At 42.8% G+C, this 19090-nt stretch overlaps 1 protein-coding gene across 1 annotated transcript in view; it reads right to left on the minus strand.

The window, feature by feature from the left end:
* Positions 1-6308: 6308 nt before the first annotated feature.
* Positions 6309-19090, minus strand: part of LOC116400175 (syntaxin-binding protein 1-like) — a 32355-nt gene continuing 19573 nt past the window's right edge. The window contains exons 11-20 of the mRNA XM_031877882.1: positions 19011-19071; positions 16229-16294; positions 15937-16017; positions 14973-15111; positions 14633-14742; positions 13558-13659; positions 12166-12251; positions 9509-9663; positions 8742-8864; positions 6309-6758 (exon numbers count right to left, since the gene is read on the minus strand). Coding sequence (XP_031733742.1) covers positions 8746-8864; positions 9509-9663; positions 12166-12251; positions 13558-13659; positions 14633-14742; positions 14973-15111; positions 15937-16017; positions 16229-16294; positions 19011-19071 — 919 coding nt within the window. The 3' untranslated portion in view covers positions 6309-6758; positions 8742-8745. The remainder of the gene's footprint in view (positions 6759-8741; positions 8865-9508; positions 9664-12165; positions 12252-13557; positions 13660-14632; positions 14743-14972; positions 15112-15936; positions 16018-16228; positions 16295-19010; positions 19072-19090) is intronic.

Here is a 19090-nt window from a genome sequence, read left to right on the forward strand (position 1 = left end):
TAAACATGAACAACCCTCTCCCAAATCCATAAAGTAGAGTGTTCAAACTCAAGTATAAAGTGTGGAACTGCTCCATAGACTATGAACTGGGAAAGAGAGATGACGCTGAAAGGACCAGGGGACTGTTCTGGGTTTATGGTACATTTTCTGTTTCACAACTGACAACACTACAAAAGGATAAATAAGAAAGCAAACATTCTGTGGGTCCACAAAATCACTCTGCCAGTCATTTTCTGTGGAGCAGCTCCAGACTTTAGACTTGATGATACCACAAGTTTAAGACCAAGGGGCTGTTTCCACCAAATCGTATTTTCCAGAGTTCAGCGTATTTTGAAAATGATAGCCAATGGGAGCGCCGTGTGTTTACGTGATGCTTTAAACGCCAGCAGCCCAATGAGGCGCTCTATTCTGCACTGAGCGCTGCACGTTCTGTGTTTTTTTCTGGTCCTCTTGAGTCAAAAAATGTTCAGCTTTGGTTAAAACGCTGTGCTCGTCACTGTCACCTTTTACCCAGCCGTCCAATGCCAGTGTAGGAGGGGCGGGACAGGAAACCTACCACAAAGACGTGATACAACGATTTTATTTCGTGAGCATGTAGTGTACCGTGTGTGCTATTGTTTTTATTGATTTTACTGTGGACCTTATGGTGTCCTCATGGACAAAATTAATTTATTGTGTGAGAAAATAAAGTTGATCAGAATCGGAACAAAAGGATGGTAGCCACATAGACCGGCAGGCTCTCTCCCTACGTGCTTTACCCAGAACAAGTACTTTTCCTTGTGCTGACATTTTTACCTCCACGGATATTTCTCATCATATAGCAACCAGACGCAACCAAAATGTCTGAGCTGAGAAAAACGCTGCCCCACAAAAGAGCTCTCAAGCGCTCCTAGCTTGGGCTTCTTGGTGTGGTTTCACACCTGTAGTTGAGTGAAAAGTACCATAAGAAGCCGTGATGTATTGCTGCATTCAATTCCTGGTCTGGTTCCCTGGTCACACTGACTTTTAATCGGGACATTATACAGACTGACAGGAAACTTCTCGATTGGACGCACTGTAACGAATTGCTGTGAATCTATGGTGGATTTTCAACGGTATCTTACAGTATTTTTTACAAATTTCCCCCTGGGGATGAATAAAGTACATATCTATCTATCTATCTATCTATCTATTTCATAATGACTGTAACATACAATTAAATGTTCATCCCTCGCATGTAAATTGACAGTTAATGCCGTCAATTAACAATAACAGCAGACTACCGTAATTTAACAGTATGATAAAGTATTTTTTGTGAAGAGGTGGATACAAACCGCTTCACCGCTAAAACTCATAACTGCACCTCACCGTGAGCTGATTCCGTGAAGAGAACGGATAAATCCCGCTTATTTTGATTCAACTGTGTTCGACGTATATCCTGTTGTGTCTCTGAACTGTTTCCTGAAGAAAGGGGGGTCACTCTAACATAGGGGACCAGGGGGGTCACTCTAAGGTAGGGGACCAGGGGGGTCACTCTAAGGTAGGGGACCAGGGGGGTCACTCTAACGTAGGGGACCAGGGGGGTCACTCTAACGTAGGGGACCAGGGGGTAGGGATTTGAATTTCGGCGAATGGAATTTTACGGGACGGCGCGGTATTGATTTTGACTGGCTAACGATTCTGTCACTCAATCCCACGTTACCCCCACTCGATTGTCTGGACTTTGATGCGAAAAACACACGAAAAATGAGTAGTCACATTTTTGTAAGGTATCATACGAAGAATTCATGTTAGTTTATTTATTTGCTTATTTATAGGGGCAGTGCACGTTGATCCAACCTGTTCTCACTCCTGACGCTTCAACGCGGCTTGATTAGTGCCCTTCGGCGTCTGAGACATTCACCTGAAGCATCACCGGCAGAGTAATTGACGTAGTACGAAGAAGGAGAAGTTCACACAGACAGTCAGGCTTAAACAACAAACACTGGACTTTCGTTCATGAGACCAAAATTGACATTTTCTCGATTACCAATCTTCTGATTAGAGGATGAACCACTCTACCTCTGAGCCACAGCCATTCTGGAGGGTCTGTTTTATTTCTTAGCCCCCATGTGTCCATAACATACACATATTAAAAGTGAAAAGACTTTCAACAAGACTCCGTAAACATGTCTCTACAATGTTATTGCTTACAGCGTACAAATTCAATATCCGGATTAGAAACAAGGGCTGCATTGCTTTTTCAAAAATGTATCCTGAACTTGTATGCAAACTGAAGTGGGTCAAAGGATTCACTGAGATATGATTCACTATGACCGTCTCCATCAATCCAAAATCATTGAGCTCTGTTGCTCCTTTTCATCTGCTGTTGCCCTGGAGCAAGGCACTGGCCTCAACTCTGTCGGTTGGTGATCGTTTCATTGTGACTGTTTGTGTCTTAGATGCAGTGAATACGTTTTTCCTTTGACATGAATAGAATACAGCTGACCTGATGAATCCCATTTCAATGATCAAAGCTGATGAAAACAGGAGACAGAAGTAGCTGGACCTGTTGAATATCACATGCTCTACATGTGAGGAGAAAACAAATACCAGTTTGCAGCTTTTGGCAGTTAAAGTGCCTCAGCTCTCCGTTAAGACCTCCACCTCGACCAGCTACAACATTACTGCTAGTGTAACATATAATATTAAAACATCTGTGTGTTTTTACCTTTGATGAGCTCATTTTGCTTCATACACATTTTTGAATCAAGGACAGGTGACCATTTTGTAGGGCTGTAAGAAAGCCAGGAGTCGATGGAGGAATTTGGAGAAACGTCTTCACTAATAACTGTGTCCGTGTGGGATTCAGTGTAGTTAGGTCTTTAGAATCACAAAGAAAAGCAGTATCAAGGATTTAAACTTACAACAGTAAACATGAAGACAAGTTCAGTCCTCTGATGGCTGCCTCTGTCCTCAGCCAGGTGTCCCAGCATTCACTGTCAGACAACAACCCACCTCGCTGAGAGTCCTTCAACACAGAGCTGAAGAGATCAAGGTGAGGAGACTCTCTAGCCTTCAGCCTTTAAGGTGCGTTTACAACAAACGTGGCGCCAATTATTTGCGCGAGTAGATTACATACAAAGTCTATGCACAGACGCGATGAGACTGGAGTGACGCAAATTTGCAAATGAGTTGAGAGATTGTAGAAAAATATGAAAGCATAAAAGTATAACCATCACAACATATAACTTGTTTACATTTTTTATAACTTTTTAGACTTTTTATGTAAAACAGTCACTCAAGCCTTATAATTCATCCTGTTCAAACAGGATCAAACCGGTTAAACATCCTGTTGTTGGTCCAGAAACAGGCAGACTCATGTGTGAGTGATGCATGAACCTGAGGGAGGTACAAGCCTCAGACCAGCATATCAAGCAGCTGCACAACTGAGAGAACGGAGGCTTCACCCTTAGGGGTGACTGGAGTCTTCACCCTTAGGGGTGACTAAAGTCTTCACCCTTAGAGGTGACTGGAGGCTTCACCCTTAGAGGTGACTGGAGGCTTCACCCTTAGGGGTGACTGGAAGACCCTCTGAAGGAGAGCTGCTTTTCCCAGTTTAGAGACTCGATTGCCCTTCTGTTATAGAAGACCCTGTGAGACGTTTCTGCTATCAGAAGACAGCTTGCAGGTATACTGATATATTTTGCACCACATAGACTTTCCTTGAGTTGAAATTGTTTTATGTAACTGTTTTAATAAAAACACAGCCTTACCACTTGTAAGAGACTGGGACTCAAACTGAAGACTCTGGTTTTTAGATTAAGTTACCCCTCCTCCCCTGTCCTGGAAACGTATGATACATATGTGACGACAGACTCTACCAGAGGAGCTTAAGTTCCCTGGGTCAAGACTTGGCAGTGTTAGTCAAAAATGGTGAGAAAACTAACATAGACAATAGTAAGGTACAGACGTTCTACGTAACTACTCATACGGGGTGTTAGGGTTACATCCTACTGAGAGCGCCTAGTGCGTAGCCGTACAAGACTCTCAGGAAGACAATCATTCAGCTATGGGGTGAGATAAAAGGCCGAAGGTACACTTCCAACTCATACAGAGGGACATTAACTCTATGTGTTAGGTGCGATCCTGCCCTTCTTTCCATTGGGCAGGATACGCTCACGCTACAGTTGAACTTTTTCAACTCGGGCGTGACACTGTGGCGCGATAGCCTATCAGCGTTGAGATGCTCCCTGTGTCATCAGTGACATCCTGCCGTGTGCTTTGGCACAGCCTTTGTGCCACAAAGGCACACTGAATAAAACACAATCAAATAATAATCTGAAAAGCATGTTTTTAGGAGTGTGTTTTTAGAGGTGAGTTGTATAAAGAAACTGAGTTTGCAGGCCTGATCTCATCCCAAAGTCGAGGAGCCCTAACTGCGAAGGCCCTATCTCCTTTTAATTTAGATCTATACTTAGAACAATCTAACTAAACAAACATTTATTACAGAATATGTACCACGTAAGCTTATGTATTGAAATGATAAGGGTTATAACATTTTGACACAGGGCTATCCACAAATTCAGGACCTACCTTGAGGACCTTATCAGTTCAATTTATGTTGCGCTTTCGTGCTGCATTTTCACACACAGCTATCTGGTACAAGAATCTAAGGGACAATGTGTGGAGCCTAGATATCTGGAAAGACTTTGGTGTTGAACCCCTTCTCAATGAAAGAAGCCATTTGAGATGGTTTTGGCATGTGATTAGGATGCATCCCTCTGGAGGCATGTCCAACCACACAGTAGAGCCAGAACACACTGGAGACATTCTATGCATCTGGTCATGAACCACTTTGGCATTGCCCAGGGAGAGCTGGAGGACATGGCTGATGAGAGGAATGTCTGACCTTCCCCACGTTGCCTATACCACTGCGACTTGGACCTCGATAAACAGCAGGAAATGGACAAATAATTGCTGCACAGTGAAATCAGGGCCTCTAGGGCCCCTGAGGGTCTGGGGTCCTGGTTGCATATACATACTACGCCTTGGTGGTTATCCACATTTGATTAGTGTGCAAATTAAAAGCACTGACCTGAATACTCCACAATTATCAATTTTTCCTTTTGATACATGTGCGGTCTAAGGATAGAAGGGTTTTGTGTTGTAAAGATTAAAAGGTCCTTATAAGGGAGAAAGCAGAGTTTAAAAACCACAAAATGAACAGTTTAATGGAAGCAATTTTATTAGCTATCACACATTCTGCAGCAGAATTGTTCCTGGATATGGATATACAAGCACATACTTATAATACTGATTTTTCTCTTCATAAAGAGCCGATTACTAGTTACAGAGTATCACTACACAACAATAACTAATGACAACATTACAGTCAAACACTGGGAACCAAAAGGAAAATTGATCTCTACAGGAAAAAAAACAGATGTGTACTGAGACAAAAAACGAAAGACAATCCAACTAGACTATATTAATATTTCAAATGCTGAATATGAAGCTACATATGAAGCTACATATACGACTGTGGAGAGCAGGGCCGTCCTTCAATCAGAGGGTCAGTGGTTCGACCCCAAAAGTGCTCCCGTAGCTGTGCCTACGGTGTAGAAATGTGATAGAATCTGAACTGTAAGTCGCTTTGGATGAAAGTGTCTATGCTAAATGACTGTAATGTAATGTACATATACTACCAGAGTTGCTTTACATCGGCATTTCCAAGGTCAGAATAATCTGATGATTTGTACAGTATGGCATGACTGCTACTGTAAGGAACTACGACTAAACATCTGACATGCTCAATAACAGAAGGTTGTGTATAAGTTAAGTTACAAAGATAATACAGACATAATATGTCTAATCCATGAAAAAACATTTTGTTCTGTTTAGTGCTGGGCAACGATTAAAATATTTAATCGCATGGATTTTTTGCGATTAATCGCTAAAGTAGTGTATTGCGCACTTTTATTTTAAAAGTACTGCTATATGAACAAAAGGGCAACAACATTTGGTTCACGAGATGCAGGTAGCATGTTTCATACTTAATGTGAATATAATTCATACTTTGTTGGCATCTTATTCTGAAAACCGGATGTTCGTCTGAAGAAACCGGATGTTGTCTCACGTTAATCTTTCCGCTAACTTTCAAAGTCCTTCGCTCGCTCCCGATCTGTGCCGTTTAAATGCGTTTACCGTGAATTTCAGCATATAGGTGCACTAAAACTACTGACTATAGGATGTTTGCTGGCTTTTATCCCACTGTTCTTGTCATCCTCTTGTTGTTATGTATATGTATTGTCTCTTGTCTTTCAATTAAAAAAAAAAAAAAATGCTTTAAGGTGTGATAAAATAATTGTCGGCATTAATTAATGAATGCGTTAACTTGCCCAGCACTAGTTCTGTTATAACTGAAGCAGTGTAATAATTGTCCCAGTCCAGTATGCATTTATAGCCCACAATCCCAGAATCTCATCCAATCATCTAAACTAATTCACGTACAGTACTTTTCCAAAGACATAAATGTCCCATAATATACAGAAGACAACATTCAACACAAATCCAATCTCGTCCAATAACATTTTATCAACATCAATACACTGAAAACATAGTTTGGTTTTTGAGTTAAGCATATATTTGATGTGTGATGCCAGGGGGAGGAGAGGAGAGTCTAGATGTTACGGCTGAGGGTTGAGGAGCTCTGGAACCTTTTCACTGGTCTGCTGGTCTCTGGCTTCAATCTTTGAGGGCGTTTAGAAGGCGAGAAAGGGTGAAGATTTCACTTGATCCTAAAAGAAACAAGACGATGTATGATCACTTCTCAGTATAATGACATAAGGTTAGTATTGTAAGTCCATTATAATAACCTATAAATGATTAAAGGGATGCCTCATGTTTCACTGACAGTGTTTTGTTAACGTTAATGGCGGAAGTTCAAGCATACATATTTGGATATGTGTGGATTTCTGCATAGCCATACTGCCTATGGCAAAAACAGCAGCCATACCCAAGATTTGTCTTCAGTATACAAGGCAGCAAATTCATGTACCACAGTTCTTAGTTCCACTAAAGTCTCACGGACAGCATCATTACATTATGAGCATCAACAGATGTTGAATTGCGTGCTTTGTTCATATTTTAAGCCCCACCTTCAACAAAACAAAACAATTTCAAAACAGATCAATCACCCCGAGACCTAACCCACCAACCAGCGGGTAGGTTGGTACTAATTACGCATGTTGTAACATTTAGAGATGAGTTGGCTAAGCTTGCCCAACGTGTTTCATCAAAGTCACCATAAATGTTAAATTGATTGAAGAAATTGACAAAAACTTACTTAAATCATATCCATAACTGAATGCACAGCCACAGATTTGACCGACACAAACAGGACAATAAAGTTATATTTCTCTGCTCTCTGCAATGCCACTGGAGTCCATGATGACAAAAAACAGTAACCTGTAGCTCAGTTTAACTTTCAGTTCAGTTTCCCGTCAGACAATATCCTAAATGCACTTAGACTGATTTACCAATATTAAACTGATATTGGCTGACCAATTCTTTCACAGAATACGTTCCTTTGAGTTGATGCATGTTAACCCGGCGAAAACCCCCGGCTCCGTAAAGTGAAACTGATGCGGAAATGTCTTTAACTTGAAATATATCTACTGGCCAACAGGGGGCGACTCCTCTGGTTGTAAAAGAAGTCTTATTGCATGGAAGTGTATGAACAAATGGGTGACGTTGCGACTACTACGTCTACTTCTGATACACAGTTCTTGATGGTAACACATCAAATTTTTCCAGTTTTGTTATTCTTTGCAAATATGGCAGCAGTTTCTCCATGACACTTTATAGTACATGTACGATCGACAGCTACTGCTGCCATCCCCCCACCCCCTCCACATACAAAAATAAAAACAAATCAGATTATATCTTAAGGTTCACCTGATTAGTTCAGTTCCCTTTGCTCTTCATCATTGTGTTGTTAAACGCTCTGGGCAATTCTAATTAAACATTTTTTGACTCGACTCCAATTCAATAGTTCCTCGCTAGTTAAATTGGTGTTGTCGCTGCACTATGTTACACTATACAGGTATCATCCAAACGCTCTGAGCATAACATATGTCACTAAATACCGAGCCTGAGCCTAAACCACTCCTCCTGTTCCCCTCTCTCTCTCCCTCCCTCCCTCTTCTTCTCTTCCTCTCTCCTCTCTCCTGTCCTCCTCATAGGGTCCTGAGGGAGTTCGTCATCACTAGGTGCTAAAGCAGATTCCCTATCAAAGCTCCTCACAACGCATTCATGAATATATTTGATTCGTATGTAATCTGCATAATCATGAACCAGGTGACGGAGCTGCATCATGATGGGAGGTGATGAAGCCACAGATGTGTGTCCAATAAGCTGTTTGGGTGTTCACATACGTCTGGCCGTGAAGTGTTGGATAACTAGCGCTGATCACCTAATCTTATTAGCTATAACATGTTGGTAGAACATTAGTATAGTAAGTTATATTATGTATCACTTCTAAGAATCTCATATATAAAACTATCACAATAACCATTTAAGAATATTTACCGTTACCCTTATGTGTTACAAGTTGTTGTTTTTCTCAACATTACCGACTTATTCCTTCAAGATAAAGATAAGAAACATGAGGAACGGGATCAGCTGCTGCAGGCGGTGCAAAGGTAAGGAGCTGGTGGGTGGACGGACGGGGGGGAACACGGGGATTCACAAGTCACATCAGGATTTGCATTTTCAAATACCTTTTCATTCTGCAGGTGGCTCCTCTGGGCCCTCTGTGCCCTCTGGAGGGGTGTTGGGGTCCAGGAAGTCTGGGTGTTGAAGCTCCTTTAGGTATATCGGGGGAGTGAGAATGTGGGTGGAACCTGAAGGGGAGAAAAGGTCTGAATCCTGAATCCTTGATTATTACGTACGAAACACATTAGACTGGTCATGACAGAAAAAACAATTGACAGACGTTTAACTAAATACTGCTGAATATGAGTGTGTGAGAGGTTTGCTGACTAAAGGCCAAATGAAATCTTAACTGCAGATTCAGCTGTTCTCTCTACTTCCTGTGACACTGCATCCATTCTCACAGAGTCACAACAACATGTCAGCTCTCAAAGAGATCAAGCTCTGCTGATCATTATACAGTTTCAAAGAGATACATCAGCAAGATCCAAACACGTTTCATCCTGGAGGCTGGATCCAATATGCTGTCCTCAACCCACTAAGAAGAGTGTGATGAATACTACATCACAGGGACATATTGAGGTAATACTGCACCAGCTGAAACCCTCTTCAGAACTCATCCTTATGATGCATTTAAACTGTATTCCATCCAAGTATAAGAGAAAGTTTCATCAGTAATGTTGACATTTAGTTTTAAGACATCTTGATAGGAATAACATTTTGCATCTACTGTGTATTCTATGTGCTATTTCACTGAAGTTCATTTACTATAAAAGACTGTTTGAATGTACTGCTCTTCAGTAAAGGTGGGGGACTTTCTGTCCATTGAACTCACCAATCAGGGCCTCCCACTTGCCATTGGCCTGGGTGACCTCATAGACGCAGCGCATCTCGCTGTACGTCATCCCTCCAATAATAAAGACGATGATCCTGGGCCCCGTCTTCATCTCTGTGGGGCCCCTGTTCTTGTGCCAGTTACCATAGCGAGCACTGGAAGATGTAAAACAAGGACAGAGATAAGCATTTACTGCAAAGTATTGTTACAATGCAGGTCATTTTGTTCCCTCAGAGTCAATATTGCAAAACTCGTATTTACAATGACACTGGCTAAAATCTACTTCACCTATACTTTAGTCATTGAAGTAATATAATAATAATAATAATAATAATACATTTTATTTATATAGCGCTTTAAAAGGCACTGAAAGACACTTTACATGTTAAAAACAGAAACAATAAAAGCATTTATAATAAAAACAAAATCTACAACATAACAGTAAGAAAAAAAAAATAAACACGAAGAGAAAGAAAACATACAGGACTGACTTTAGAGGTTAAAAGCAGATTTGAATAGGTGAGTTTTAAGTGCAGTTTTGAAGGTGGCGAGTGACGGAGAATGTCTGAGGTGTTGGGGCAGGGAGTTCCAGAGGGAGGGGGCAGCAACAGAGAAGGCCCTGTCCCCCCAGGTCCGATGCTTGGACAGAGTAGGGAGGGTAAGGAGGTTGGCGTCGGCGGATCTGAGGTTGCGGTTGGGATTGTGACGGTGCAGGAGGTCTGAAAGGTATGAAGGGGCGAGGTTGTGGAGGGCTTTGTAGGTGATGAGGAAAATCTTGAACTAGATTCTTTGCTGTATGGGGAGCCAGTGGAGGTTTTGAAGGACTGGGGTGATGTGGTCTCTGGTGCTGGAGTGGGAGAGCAGACGGGCAGCTGAGTTCTGGATGATTGATGAGTTTGATGATTTTGGTGGGTGAGCCGTACAGGATGCTGTTGCAGTAATCCAGTCGAGAGGTGATGAAGGCATGGATGAGTGTTTCAGCGGCTGCTGAGGAGAGGGAGGGGCGGAGACGGGCGATGTTTTTGAGATGGAAGAAGGCGATTTTTGTGATGTGATTGACGTGGCGTTCATATGAGAGAGTTTGATCGAAAATGATCCCGAGGTTACGGACATGTGTGGAGGCAGGAACAGTGATGCCATCGATGCAGAGGGAGAAGTTGTGGTGGGAATTGTTTAATGATTTGTGGCCGATGATGAGGACTTCAGATTTGTCGGTGTTGAGTTTGAGGAAGTTGGCTTGCATCCAGGTTTTTATATCTGTGAGGCAGTTGGTGATGGTGGAGTGAATGGTTGGGGTGATGGACTTGGTGGAGATGTAGAGCTGGGTGTCGTCAGCGTAGCAGTGGAACTGGAGACCATGGTGGCGTATGATGTCGCCAAGGGGGTAGAGGATGAAGAGGAGGGGACCGAGTACTGAACCTTGGGGGACAACTTGAGAGACTGGGGCTGTGTCAGACTTGAATTTGTTGATGCTGATGAACTGTTCACGGTCAGAGAGGTATGATTTAAACCAGGAGAGGGCTGTGCCAGTGATGTGGAGGGAGGACTCGAGACGGGAAAGGAGGATGGAGTGGTTGATGGTGTCGAAGGCTGCGCTGAGGTCGAGCAGTATCAGGATGTTGAGGGAGTGCTCATCAGAGGAGAGGAGGAGGTCGTTGGTGACTTTGATGAGGGCAGTTTCTGTGCTGTGATGAGATCTGAATCCGGATTGAAATGGTTCATACAGTTGGTTTGAGTCCAAGTGAGTTTTCAGTTGATGGGCAACAGTGCGTTCCAGTATTTTAGACAGAAAAGGGAGATTGGAGATGGGTCTGTAGTTGTTGTGAATGTCGGGGTCGAGGCCAGGTTTTTTGAGGATGGGTGTGACTGAGGCGAGTTTGAGGGCGGGAGGGACGGAGCCAGTAGACAGGGAGGAGCTGATGACAGAGAGGAGGTGCGGGCGGAGGGCCGGGAGACAGGCCATAACTAAAGTGGAAGGGATAGGGTCGAGGTCACAGGTCGGAGTCTTCATGCCAGAGAGTAATTTATTGAGATCCGAGGGGGAGATGAGAGAGAATCGGGAGAGTGACCGGTCAGTTAGTGGAGGATTTGCAGATACAGGGTTGGACAAAGCGGGGCTGGAAGTGGCCAGTTGGTTGTAGATGGTGTCAATTTTAGCTTTGTAGAACGTCAGGAAGGAGTTGCATTTCTCTGCTGTGGAGGAGTGGGAGAGATTGTCCATAGGTTTGAGGAGTTTGTTTATTGTGGAGAAGAGGACCTTTGGGTTGGTCGAACCAGAGCGGATGATACCAGAGTAGTAGGTGGAGCGAGCAGAGTTTAGAGCCAGTTTGTATTGCTGTATGTGTTCCTTGTACGCCAGGGTGTGAACTGTGAGGCCGGTTTTCTTGGAGAGTCTGCGTTTCCGGGATTTCATGAGGCGGAGTTCAGGGGTGAACCAGGGAGCAGTGTGGGTGAAAGAGACAGTTCTGGTTTTGAGAGGGGCAAGCTGATCAAGGCAGGAGGATAGTGTGTTATTGTAGAGGTTGACCAGGTCTGAGGGGGAGGGGCTAAGGGAGGGGGAGAGTGTGGAGAATTTTTCAGTGAGACAGGCTGACAGGGATGAGGGGCAGACAGACTTGTTACCTGAAGTGTACTCGTAGTATTAAAACACAACACACCTTGATGGAGCGCTGGCTTTGGCAGATGCTTGTCTCTGGGAGATGTACGGGTATTGCTTAGCGTCAAGCTTGTCCTCAATGGCATCCTGTGGGAAAACATATAAGTTATAATAGTTTGCACTAAAAACAGACTGACCCATGTTAGTTCTCACTCAAAATACTACGGGATTAAGATGAGAGGGGGCGCTGTCTAATGAAATATTCACGAGGCTCCTGTTCAACTCATTGTTCTGGGCAACATGTTAACCATCACTACAGGATCTGCTCTTTCACAGACACGGACATGAAGAATCCAGAGGAGGATCCAGAGCCTACAGCTGGCAATGAGCTCTCTCCTGATGCTTTTACATCTTTAGTAATCTATTATACAAGACAAGGACGTAGCTTAGGACCGCATTTATATTACAGTAACAGAGTTTGTCAAAATACTATATGTAATTGCGGCTGTGATTATTACTTGGGTCTAAAAATGATATACAGTACATACGCGCTCCAGATGCCCATTGAGCACCAACCAGGATCTCAACGTTGATTTATGGTTAAAAACTGGGTGATATTCTGTCTGCACGTCTAAGACCTGTTCAGCATCTTTTCAACCGGCTAAATTGCTAAAATGTAGAACTGGAAGAATTTATACATTGCTTTAAAAGCTGGAAGCTAAACCGTAATTCAATCAGCAGAGACTTCATTTTGAGTGAACAAATGTTTTAATTGACGTGTGCACAAAAGGATGAGAAACGTGGATCGTGTTTAGTGATTGGACTCCATCGTAATATATATTTAAGGGGATGATGAATTCGTAAGTATAACTGTAAACCCCTGTGTGGAGTCTAGACACCGGTGGTGATGATGAGAGAGAGAGAGAACGCTGAGCTCAACCTGGCACTGAATGAATGATGAGTGCAGGTGAGTGAGGTGGAGGAGGATGCAACGAGTTCTCCTAAGATGACAGCTGACAGCAACAGAGAGGAGAACAGATCTCAAGTTTGACAGCAGCGACATGATGGACTGATGGAGATTATGGCGACGTCTGGTTGGTTCAACTAAAACAGTGAACGCCAATAATCAGCTGATGAAGAAGAATCAGAAGGAAACATGCTACAAACAAAGCAAAGCAGAACAAAGTTATGAAGTTAAGAAGATGCGGGAGGAGTGAGAGAGAGACGTGTTGACTGATGACGTATAAAGAAAGTCTTCCTGAGTGAACTCTCTCTGAGCTTCATTACGGTCAGAAGGTGGAAGTTTAAATAAACTAAATAAAGAAGGTGAGAGTAGAACTCTTTGTACTTTAACAGGCATACAAGGTAAGAAAGTGTGCATCAGACCTAATCCCTGCTATAGGTTTGTAGTCACGGTGCATGATGGCTGGTAAACTGACAGCAGGACACGTACCTCGATGAGGTCCTTCATGAGAGGAGTCCACCTGGACAGCTGGTAGGTCTGCTCACTGACGCGCTCCTTGCGATCTGGCTTCTTGGCTTTTTTGACAGTGACCTGTGATGCAACAATGCTGATTACTCATTGGCCTTCACCATTCACACATCATAAGCACTGCTGTATAAACTGTATCGACTCATCACCCTCCTACATTCAGGGCATAGTAGTCACATGTTTACATTTACCTCGTTGAGCTTTGCTGTCCTTGTTTTTAGCCACATGTATATTTCTGTGCATGCACCTTGTATCTGTTCACACTAACAGGTTCTGATTGTTGTAGTTATTTATAAACAGTGTGAATAAGTAGTAAATGAAAGTCTTTTTAAGAACTAGTTCTTTACACGATGCATGTTTCAGTCTGGGCTGCTGATAGATCGTCACCTGTCATCAGTTTCGGTGATGCCTACACATTTGTAACCATCTCATCAAACATGCTGACAGGGATCCACTAAGGCTTTACTGTTCCCAGCAAACATGTCCTCTTCACTTTCTCTCTATGCAGCTTACAATAGGAAACCCATATGGGCCCACCACAGCGAGTGATCCACAGTGACACAAAGTGTGGGCGGTCCACTGAGCATCTTAGGCCCACATAATGTTACATTTTCATGTAACATTATTGGCGAACTATCGCATATAATGACAGAAACTGCTCGCCAAATCTCATCTTTACATCATACAAGTATTGTGTGTTTATCATAGCCTGATACATCTTCTTCCTTTGTGCCATGAGGTCCATTGTTGTCCAAAAACTACTAAAAACACAACCAATGAGCCGCACTGGTGCACTGGGTGCCATGTTCCTCATACAACAGTTGGTATGATATCTTACTAAGAGTTACTCCTCATTTCTCATGTGTTTTCCTACAAATGTCCAGCAACACATTTCAATTTCCTTTCATTACATTTATAAAGTCACTTTTCACAGGAAACAACCTATAGGCAACAAACTACTCCGTTAGGTTTAGAAAGACATCGTCTTCGTGTGCTTCATGACGAGACATTAAGGTCTCGGGGCAGGATAGCTCACCTCAGAAACAATGGGAAGGCCCATGTGGGCCATATTGGAAATGATGTCACTGTCCTCTGGTGGGATGCTAGCATGCTGGAGGAGCTTACACAGATTCTCCTCAGTCACACCTGATGCACACACACAGACACACAAACACATGCAGCATATAGGTCTCCAGTGTCTACACACATGCATGAGAGCATGCACACTGACAAACATGGTAAGATGCATGCAACCACAAAACAGAGAATAGATCAGAACTAAAGAAACAAGAAACAATATTAATGCATACATATTTAAGATTCTGAGTGTGCTTTTCTGCTTTTGTCACAATAATGCAGGACAGCGGATGTCTGACCGTTCTTAAGGAAGATGTAGAGCAGGATAATGCGAATCTTGTCAGACACACTGACGTTGGCATCCAGCAGAATGGGTACAATGAGTCTCATGGGATCCTTGATCTTCTCTCCCTCTGCATCTATGCCCATTGCAAGATCCTTAAGAACAACGGAGGGCAGAGGAGAGCAAAGCTCAAGATGAATTCCACATCAGTACCATTTGAACAAGACACAGATTCTGTGTAAACATCGAGCTTAGAAGTTAGAGAAGAGCCTGTATGTGGCTGCAAGTACCTCCAGTGGGGTGAGCAGGAAGCTGTCACATCCCATCAACAAAGCCCTGAATTCATCTCTCCACTTTAACTACTTCAGTATTCTATACAGGCCGAGGATAAAATAGTTTGTTCCAGCCTGTAACGCACCCTTAAACTGCAGATTAACGCATTTACATGTTGGTTTGTGTAAACAAACAAGATACCGAGTGTTGATTAGTTAAGATGTGCTAGCAGCTGTATTTCTGAACAAAAGATTTTTGTCTTGTTTTTCAGACTGTATCTGTTTACATTTCTCTAAAAACATGATAACTATTAGCTATTAGCAGCACCTGTCTGTGTGTTCCGAGTTGACTGAGTTATGATGAGTTAAAGTTTCTTAATGGTTCTCTTCTTGTTATTCAGAGCATTAATATGGCATCAAACTATTAGCTCTGTAAAGTTAGCTTCCATAATGAACTTCCTGTTGTTTAGAACACTGACATGCACCGCTCCCTTTCACCTCACGCAGTGTCTCTCCCTCCACATCTCTTTACAACTCTTCCAAGTCTGAAACATCTGTACCAGATGAACTGAAGCTCACATCAGCCATACATAAATGCTTCCTTTAGCTGCTTATGCTGGAATGTCACATTGATTTGATTCTTTCACTTTCCACATTATAACTCAGTCTAAGTTCTAACCACATAACAAAGGCTTCTGTGTGACTTACCTGCTCTACACGACACAGCTTGTCCACGGTGCCCTGGTAGCGGTTCATGCAGTCTTCAGCCAGGTGGAGGTGGGTTGAATACTGAATAAGTCAGAGAGGAGAGATGCTGTCGGTAACTCTCTTTAACTTGGCCTTTGTACTCAATGAGTGATACACCAACTCTGCATTGGTTGGCCAGTTTCGTTTGAAATGCTCTCGGTGCTTTGGATGAACACACTCAACCAACTCTACTGAATACAGTAACATGACATGCTGTGACTCTTTAGATGCACAGTGACACGTCAGAGCTTACCTTGCTGAGCTCTTTCTGATACTGAGGCATCTTCTTCAGCATCTGAGCCAGTTCCTTCATGGTGGTCTGAAAGACGCAGATGAGTGATATACTTTAGTGACGGTGGGAGGGATGAACTCACACAGACGAGGACAGAGAGACGGGGACACAAGCCTGCCAGTGATTTTCGTTTGGTGTGAGCTGGACTGCACGCGCTCGGAGGAGCCGGGCAGCGTGGGAGACATGTTGCGTTGGTGTTGATTCAGTGTGTGAGGCAACTAATGAAATGAGGAGGACCTGCGAGTAGCAAAGACACGGCTACAAATAGTTATATCCAAACTGATGCACTACAATGACGGGGACAGTTCTGCCTGCACAACGAGTACTTCTGCTTTGATACGAAGCTCCTGTAAAATTTGCCTAAAACGCCTATCCACCGCGTACCCAAAGTAAACTGACAGCTCTTATTGAACCATTGGGAGTACATGTATGGTTTTAGTCTCTATTGAACGGCAACACTCTGAAGTTTCTTCACAATCAGTCAGAATCACTGTAAGTGCTACTAGCATTGAGCTATGGAGTTTACAGCACACTGAAAAAGAAGGTTTTTATTTCCACCTGGATTTGTTTTGGCCAACAGATGGCAGCAGTTATCTATGGCTGGGACTTATGAGCTGGAAAACACACTGGTATGGTAGCATGGAGTTGAGTACATCCTAGAAGCTAGAATTTGATAACAATAGACATAAAAGTAATATTTCACACGTGGTTTACTAAGAGTGTAAAAACGCATTTGGTGGTTTACTAAGAGTGTAAAAACGCATTTGGAGGCTCGCTGTCACCACGTCAAAATGCATATACGTCAAAATGCATATACTACGATAAACCACGTGTCCAAAACTTCAAACTACAGCTTATTTATGTCAATGTATGGTTAACTACATCATATTTAACCATTGTCAACTTTCACAGATTCTTGAAGATTTTAATGAACCAGACTTTGCTCTTGATAATCTGTCTCAGGTACCTGACTCATGGTTTACAGTTCAGTTTTGAAAACTTTCCCAGCATTCAATCTGATAAATCTGCATATCCTTGGCTTCGTAATTTCATTGGCTATGTGGAGCCTGAGTTTGAACTGGATCTGTTGCGATTGGCTCGAGCTATACCCAAAGAAGAGAGGCGGGCATTGTCTTTCAAAGCGGACTCTCATTGGCTGTTCCAGACTGTGGCCGGGCTATAGAAGCTCCTATTGGGTCAAATGAGGTGTCAATCTAACCGGCGGAATGCAGGCTCCATTTTGCGATCAAAATCTCCGCTCTGTTGACACTGAACGTGAAGTTATGCCCGAAATATGATCGCGAGTTATCATATCTGCTGGCTAATTTGAAATGATGCAACAGCCCCCCGTGGGTCTTTATGGACGTACTAATGTGTTTTGGACTAAATCTTTTACTGGATTCGATCGAGTGGACCCTTAGCCACCTAGCAAGACCGTTTCTGCTGGACTAGCATGCACAAGGGGGACGTTATGGATCATAATCGGTGAGTCACGGCGATATTTTATCGGCTATTTTTGGAGTGCTTGTTTGACAGAGACGTTAACTGTACCTGCTGTTGTTATTGTATCTTGAAATGGTTTGCAGAAATCGAATTACAAGAACCGTAGCTTTCTAATGAGATATCACATTAATACTCATGTTACAGGGCAGTTGTGTGCATAACACAAATATGCAGTTATCACTCTGACGGCCCGCCCGCGAGATGAGGTTTTAAACTTCAACTACATTTGAATTAAATTCATCATGCCACATGTTCTTCATTTAGTTAGGACACAGTAGATGCATGTCTGAAGAGGAAATACGTGTGTCATGTATGTCTTGAGTTCTTGAGCCCTTGATCTCAACACATTCACAGATTACAGTTACTGCCTCATGGGTTTAAGCCTCAGCCAAACAATGACGATGTCATCACTTTATCATTTTAACCTATTAGACATTTGTGTGAGATTTGTGATAATTAACATTGAAATTAGGGCCAAAAACATGGGTTGTGAGGTCAAAGTGAGCTTGACTTTTGACCCCAATTCTAATCAGTTATTCCTTTATTCGTGGTAAATGTTATTAGTCAAATTTGAACACATTCCTTCCAGACATTCCTGAGACATTTGACAATGAAGTATAATGGCGACGCCCTGCGTTTGGACGAGGGTTCTACATAATGGTGCCCAAACACATTTGCTCACAGGGAGACACTCTGAACTTAACTCTTCACAATGACATAAACAGCACTACCTTCATTTGTAAAATGTTGGAATTCATTTTTTGTTTGTTCTCTCCACAAGACGACAAGCAAATAACTTTTAAAATACTTGTTTTCTCAATGGAGCTCGGATCGATTGGTGCTAAGCTAAGCTAACATTGTAGCAGCTCCATCAACACTCAACATAACATCATCTAAGTGTTGTTTTCATTGTTTGTACCATATGGTTTATCCACATAGTTTGTCTGGTCTCTACTAATATGAGGTATCGTAGAGCTCTGGGTGAACACAGACGGTTACAATATGTGTTTCCTGATTCAACAACGGCAGGATGTCAGTGATGACGGGAGGAGCATCTTAACGCTGACACAGCGTCATGAGAATTTACCGCCCAAGTTGAAAAATGTCAATGATGCTAATTTAGCTTTTCCACGTTGCATCGGGCGGTGCGGATAACGTACGCCCATTCACGTCCATTGGCGTCTTAGCATTGACTCGAGTGAATGCTCTGTAAACCAGAGTGATACAGTGTGTCCTCTACCTTTTCTCCAGTGTTCATCTTTTTGCTGGCAGAGAAGTCTTTCAGAGAACGAGTAACAGCCCTGTGCAGACGGAAGAGAC

Source organism: Anarrhichthys ocellatus, unplaced genomic scaffold (assembly GCF_004355925.1).
Source record: "Anarrhichthys ocellatus isolate YVR2014 unplaced genomic scaffold, GSC_Weel_1.0 scaffold153, whole genome shotgun sequence".
Lineage (NCBI taxonomy): Eukaryota > Metazoa > Chordata > Actinopteri > Perciformes > Anarhichadidae > Anarrhichthys > Anarrhichthys ocellatus.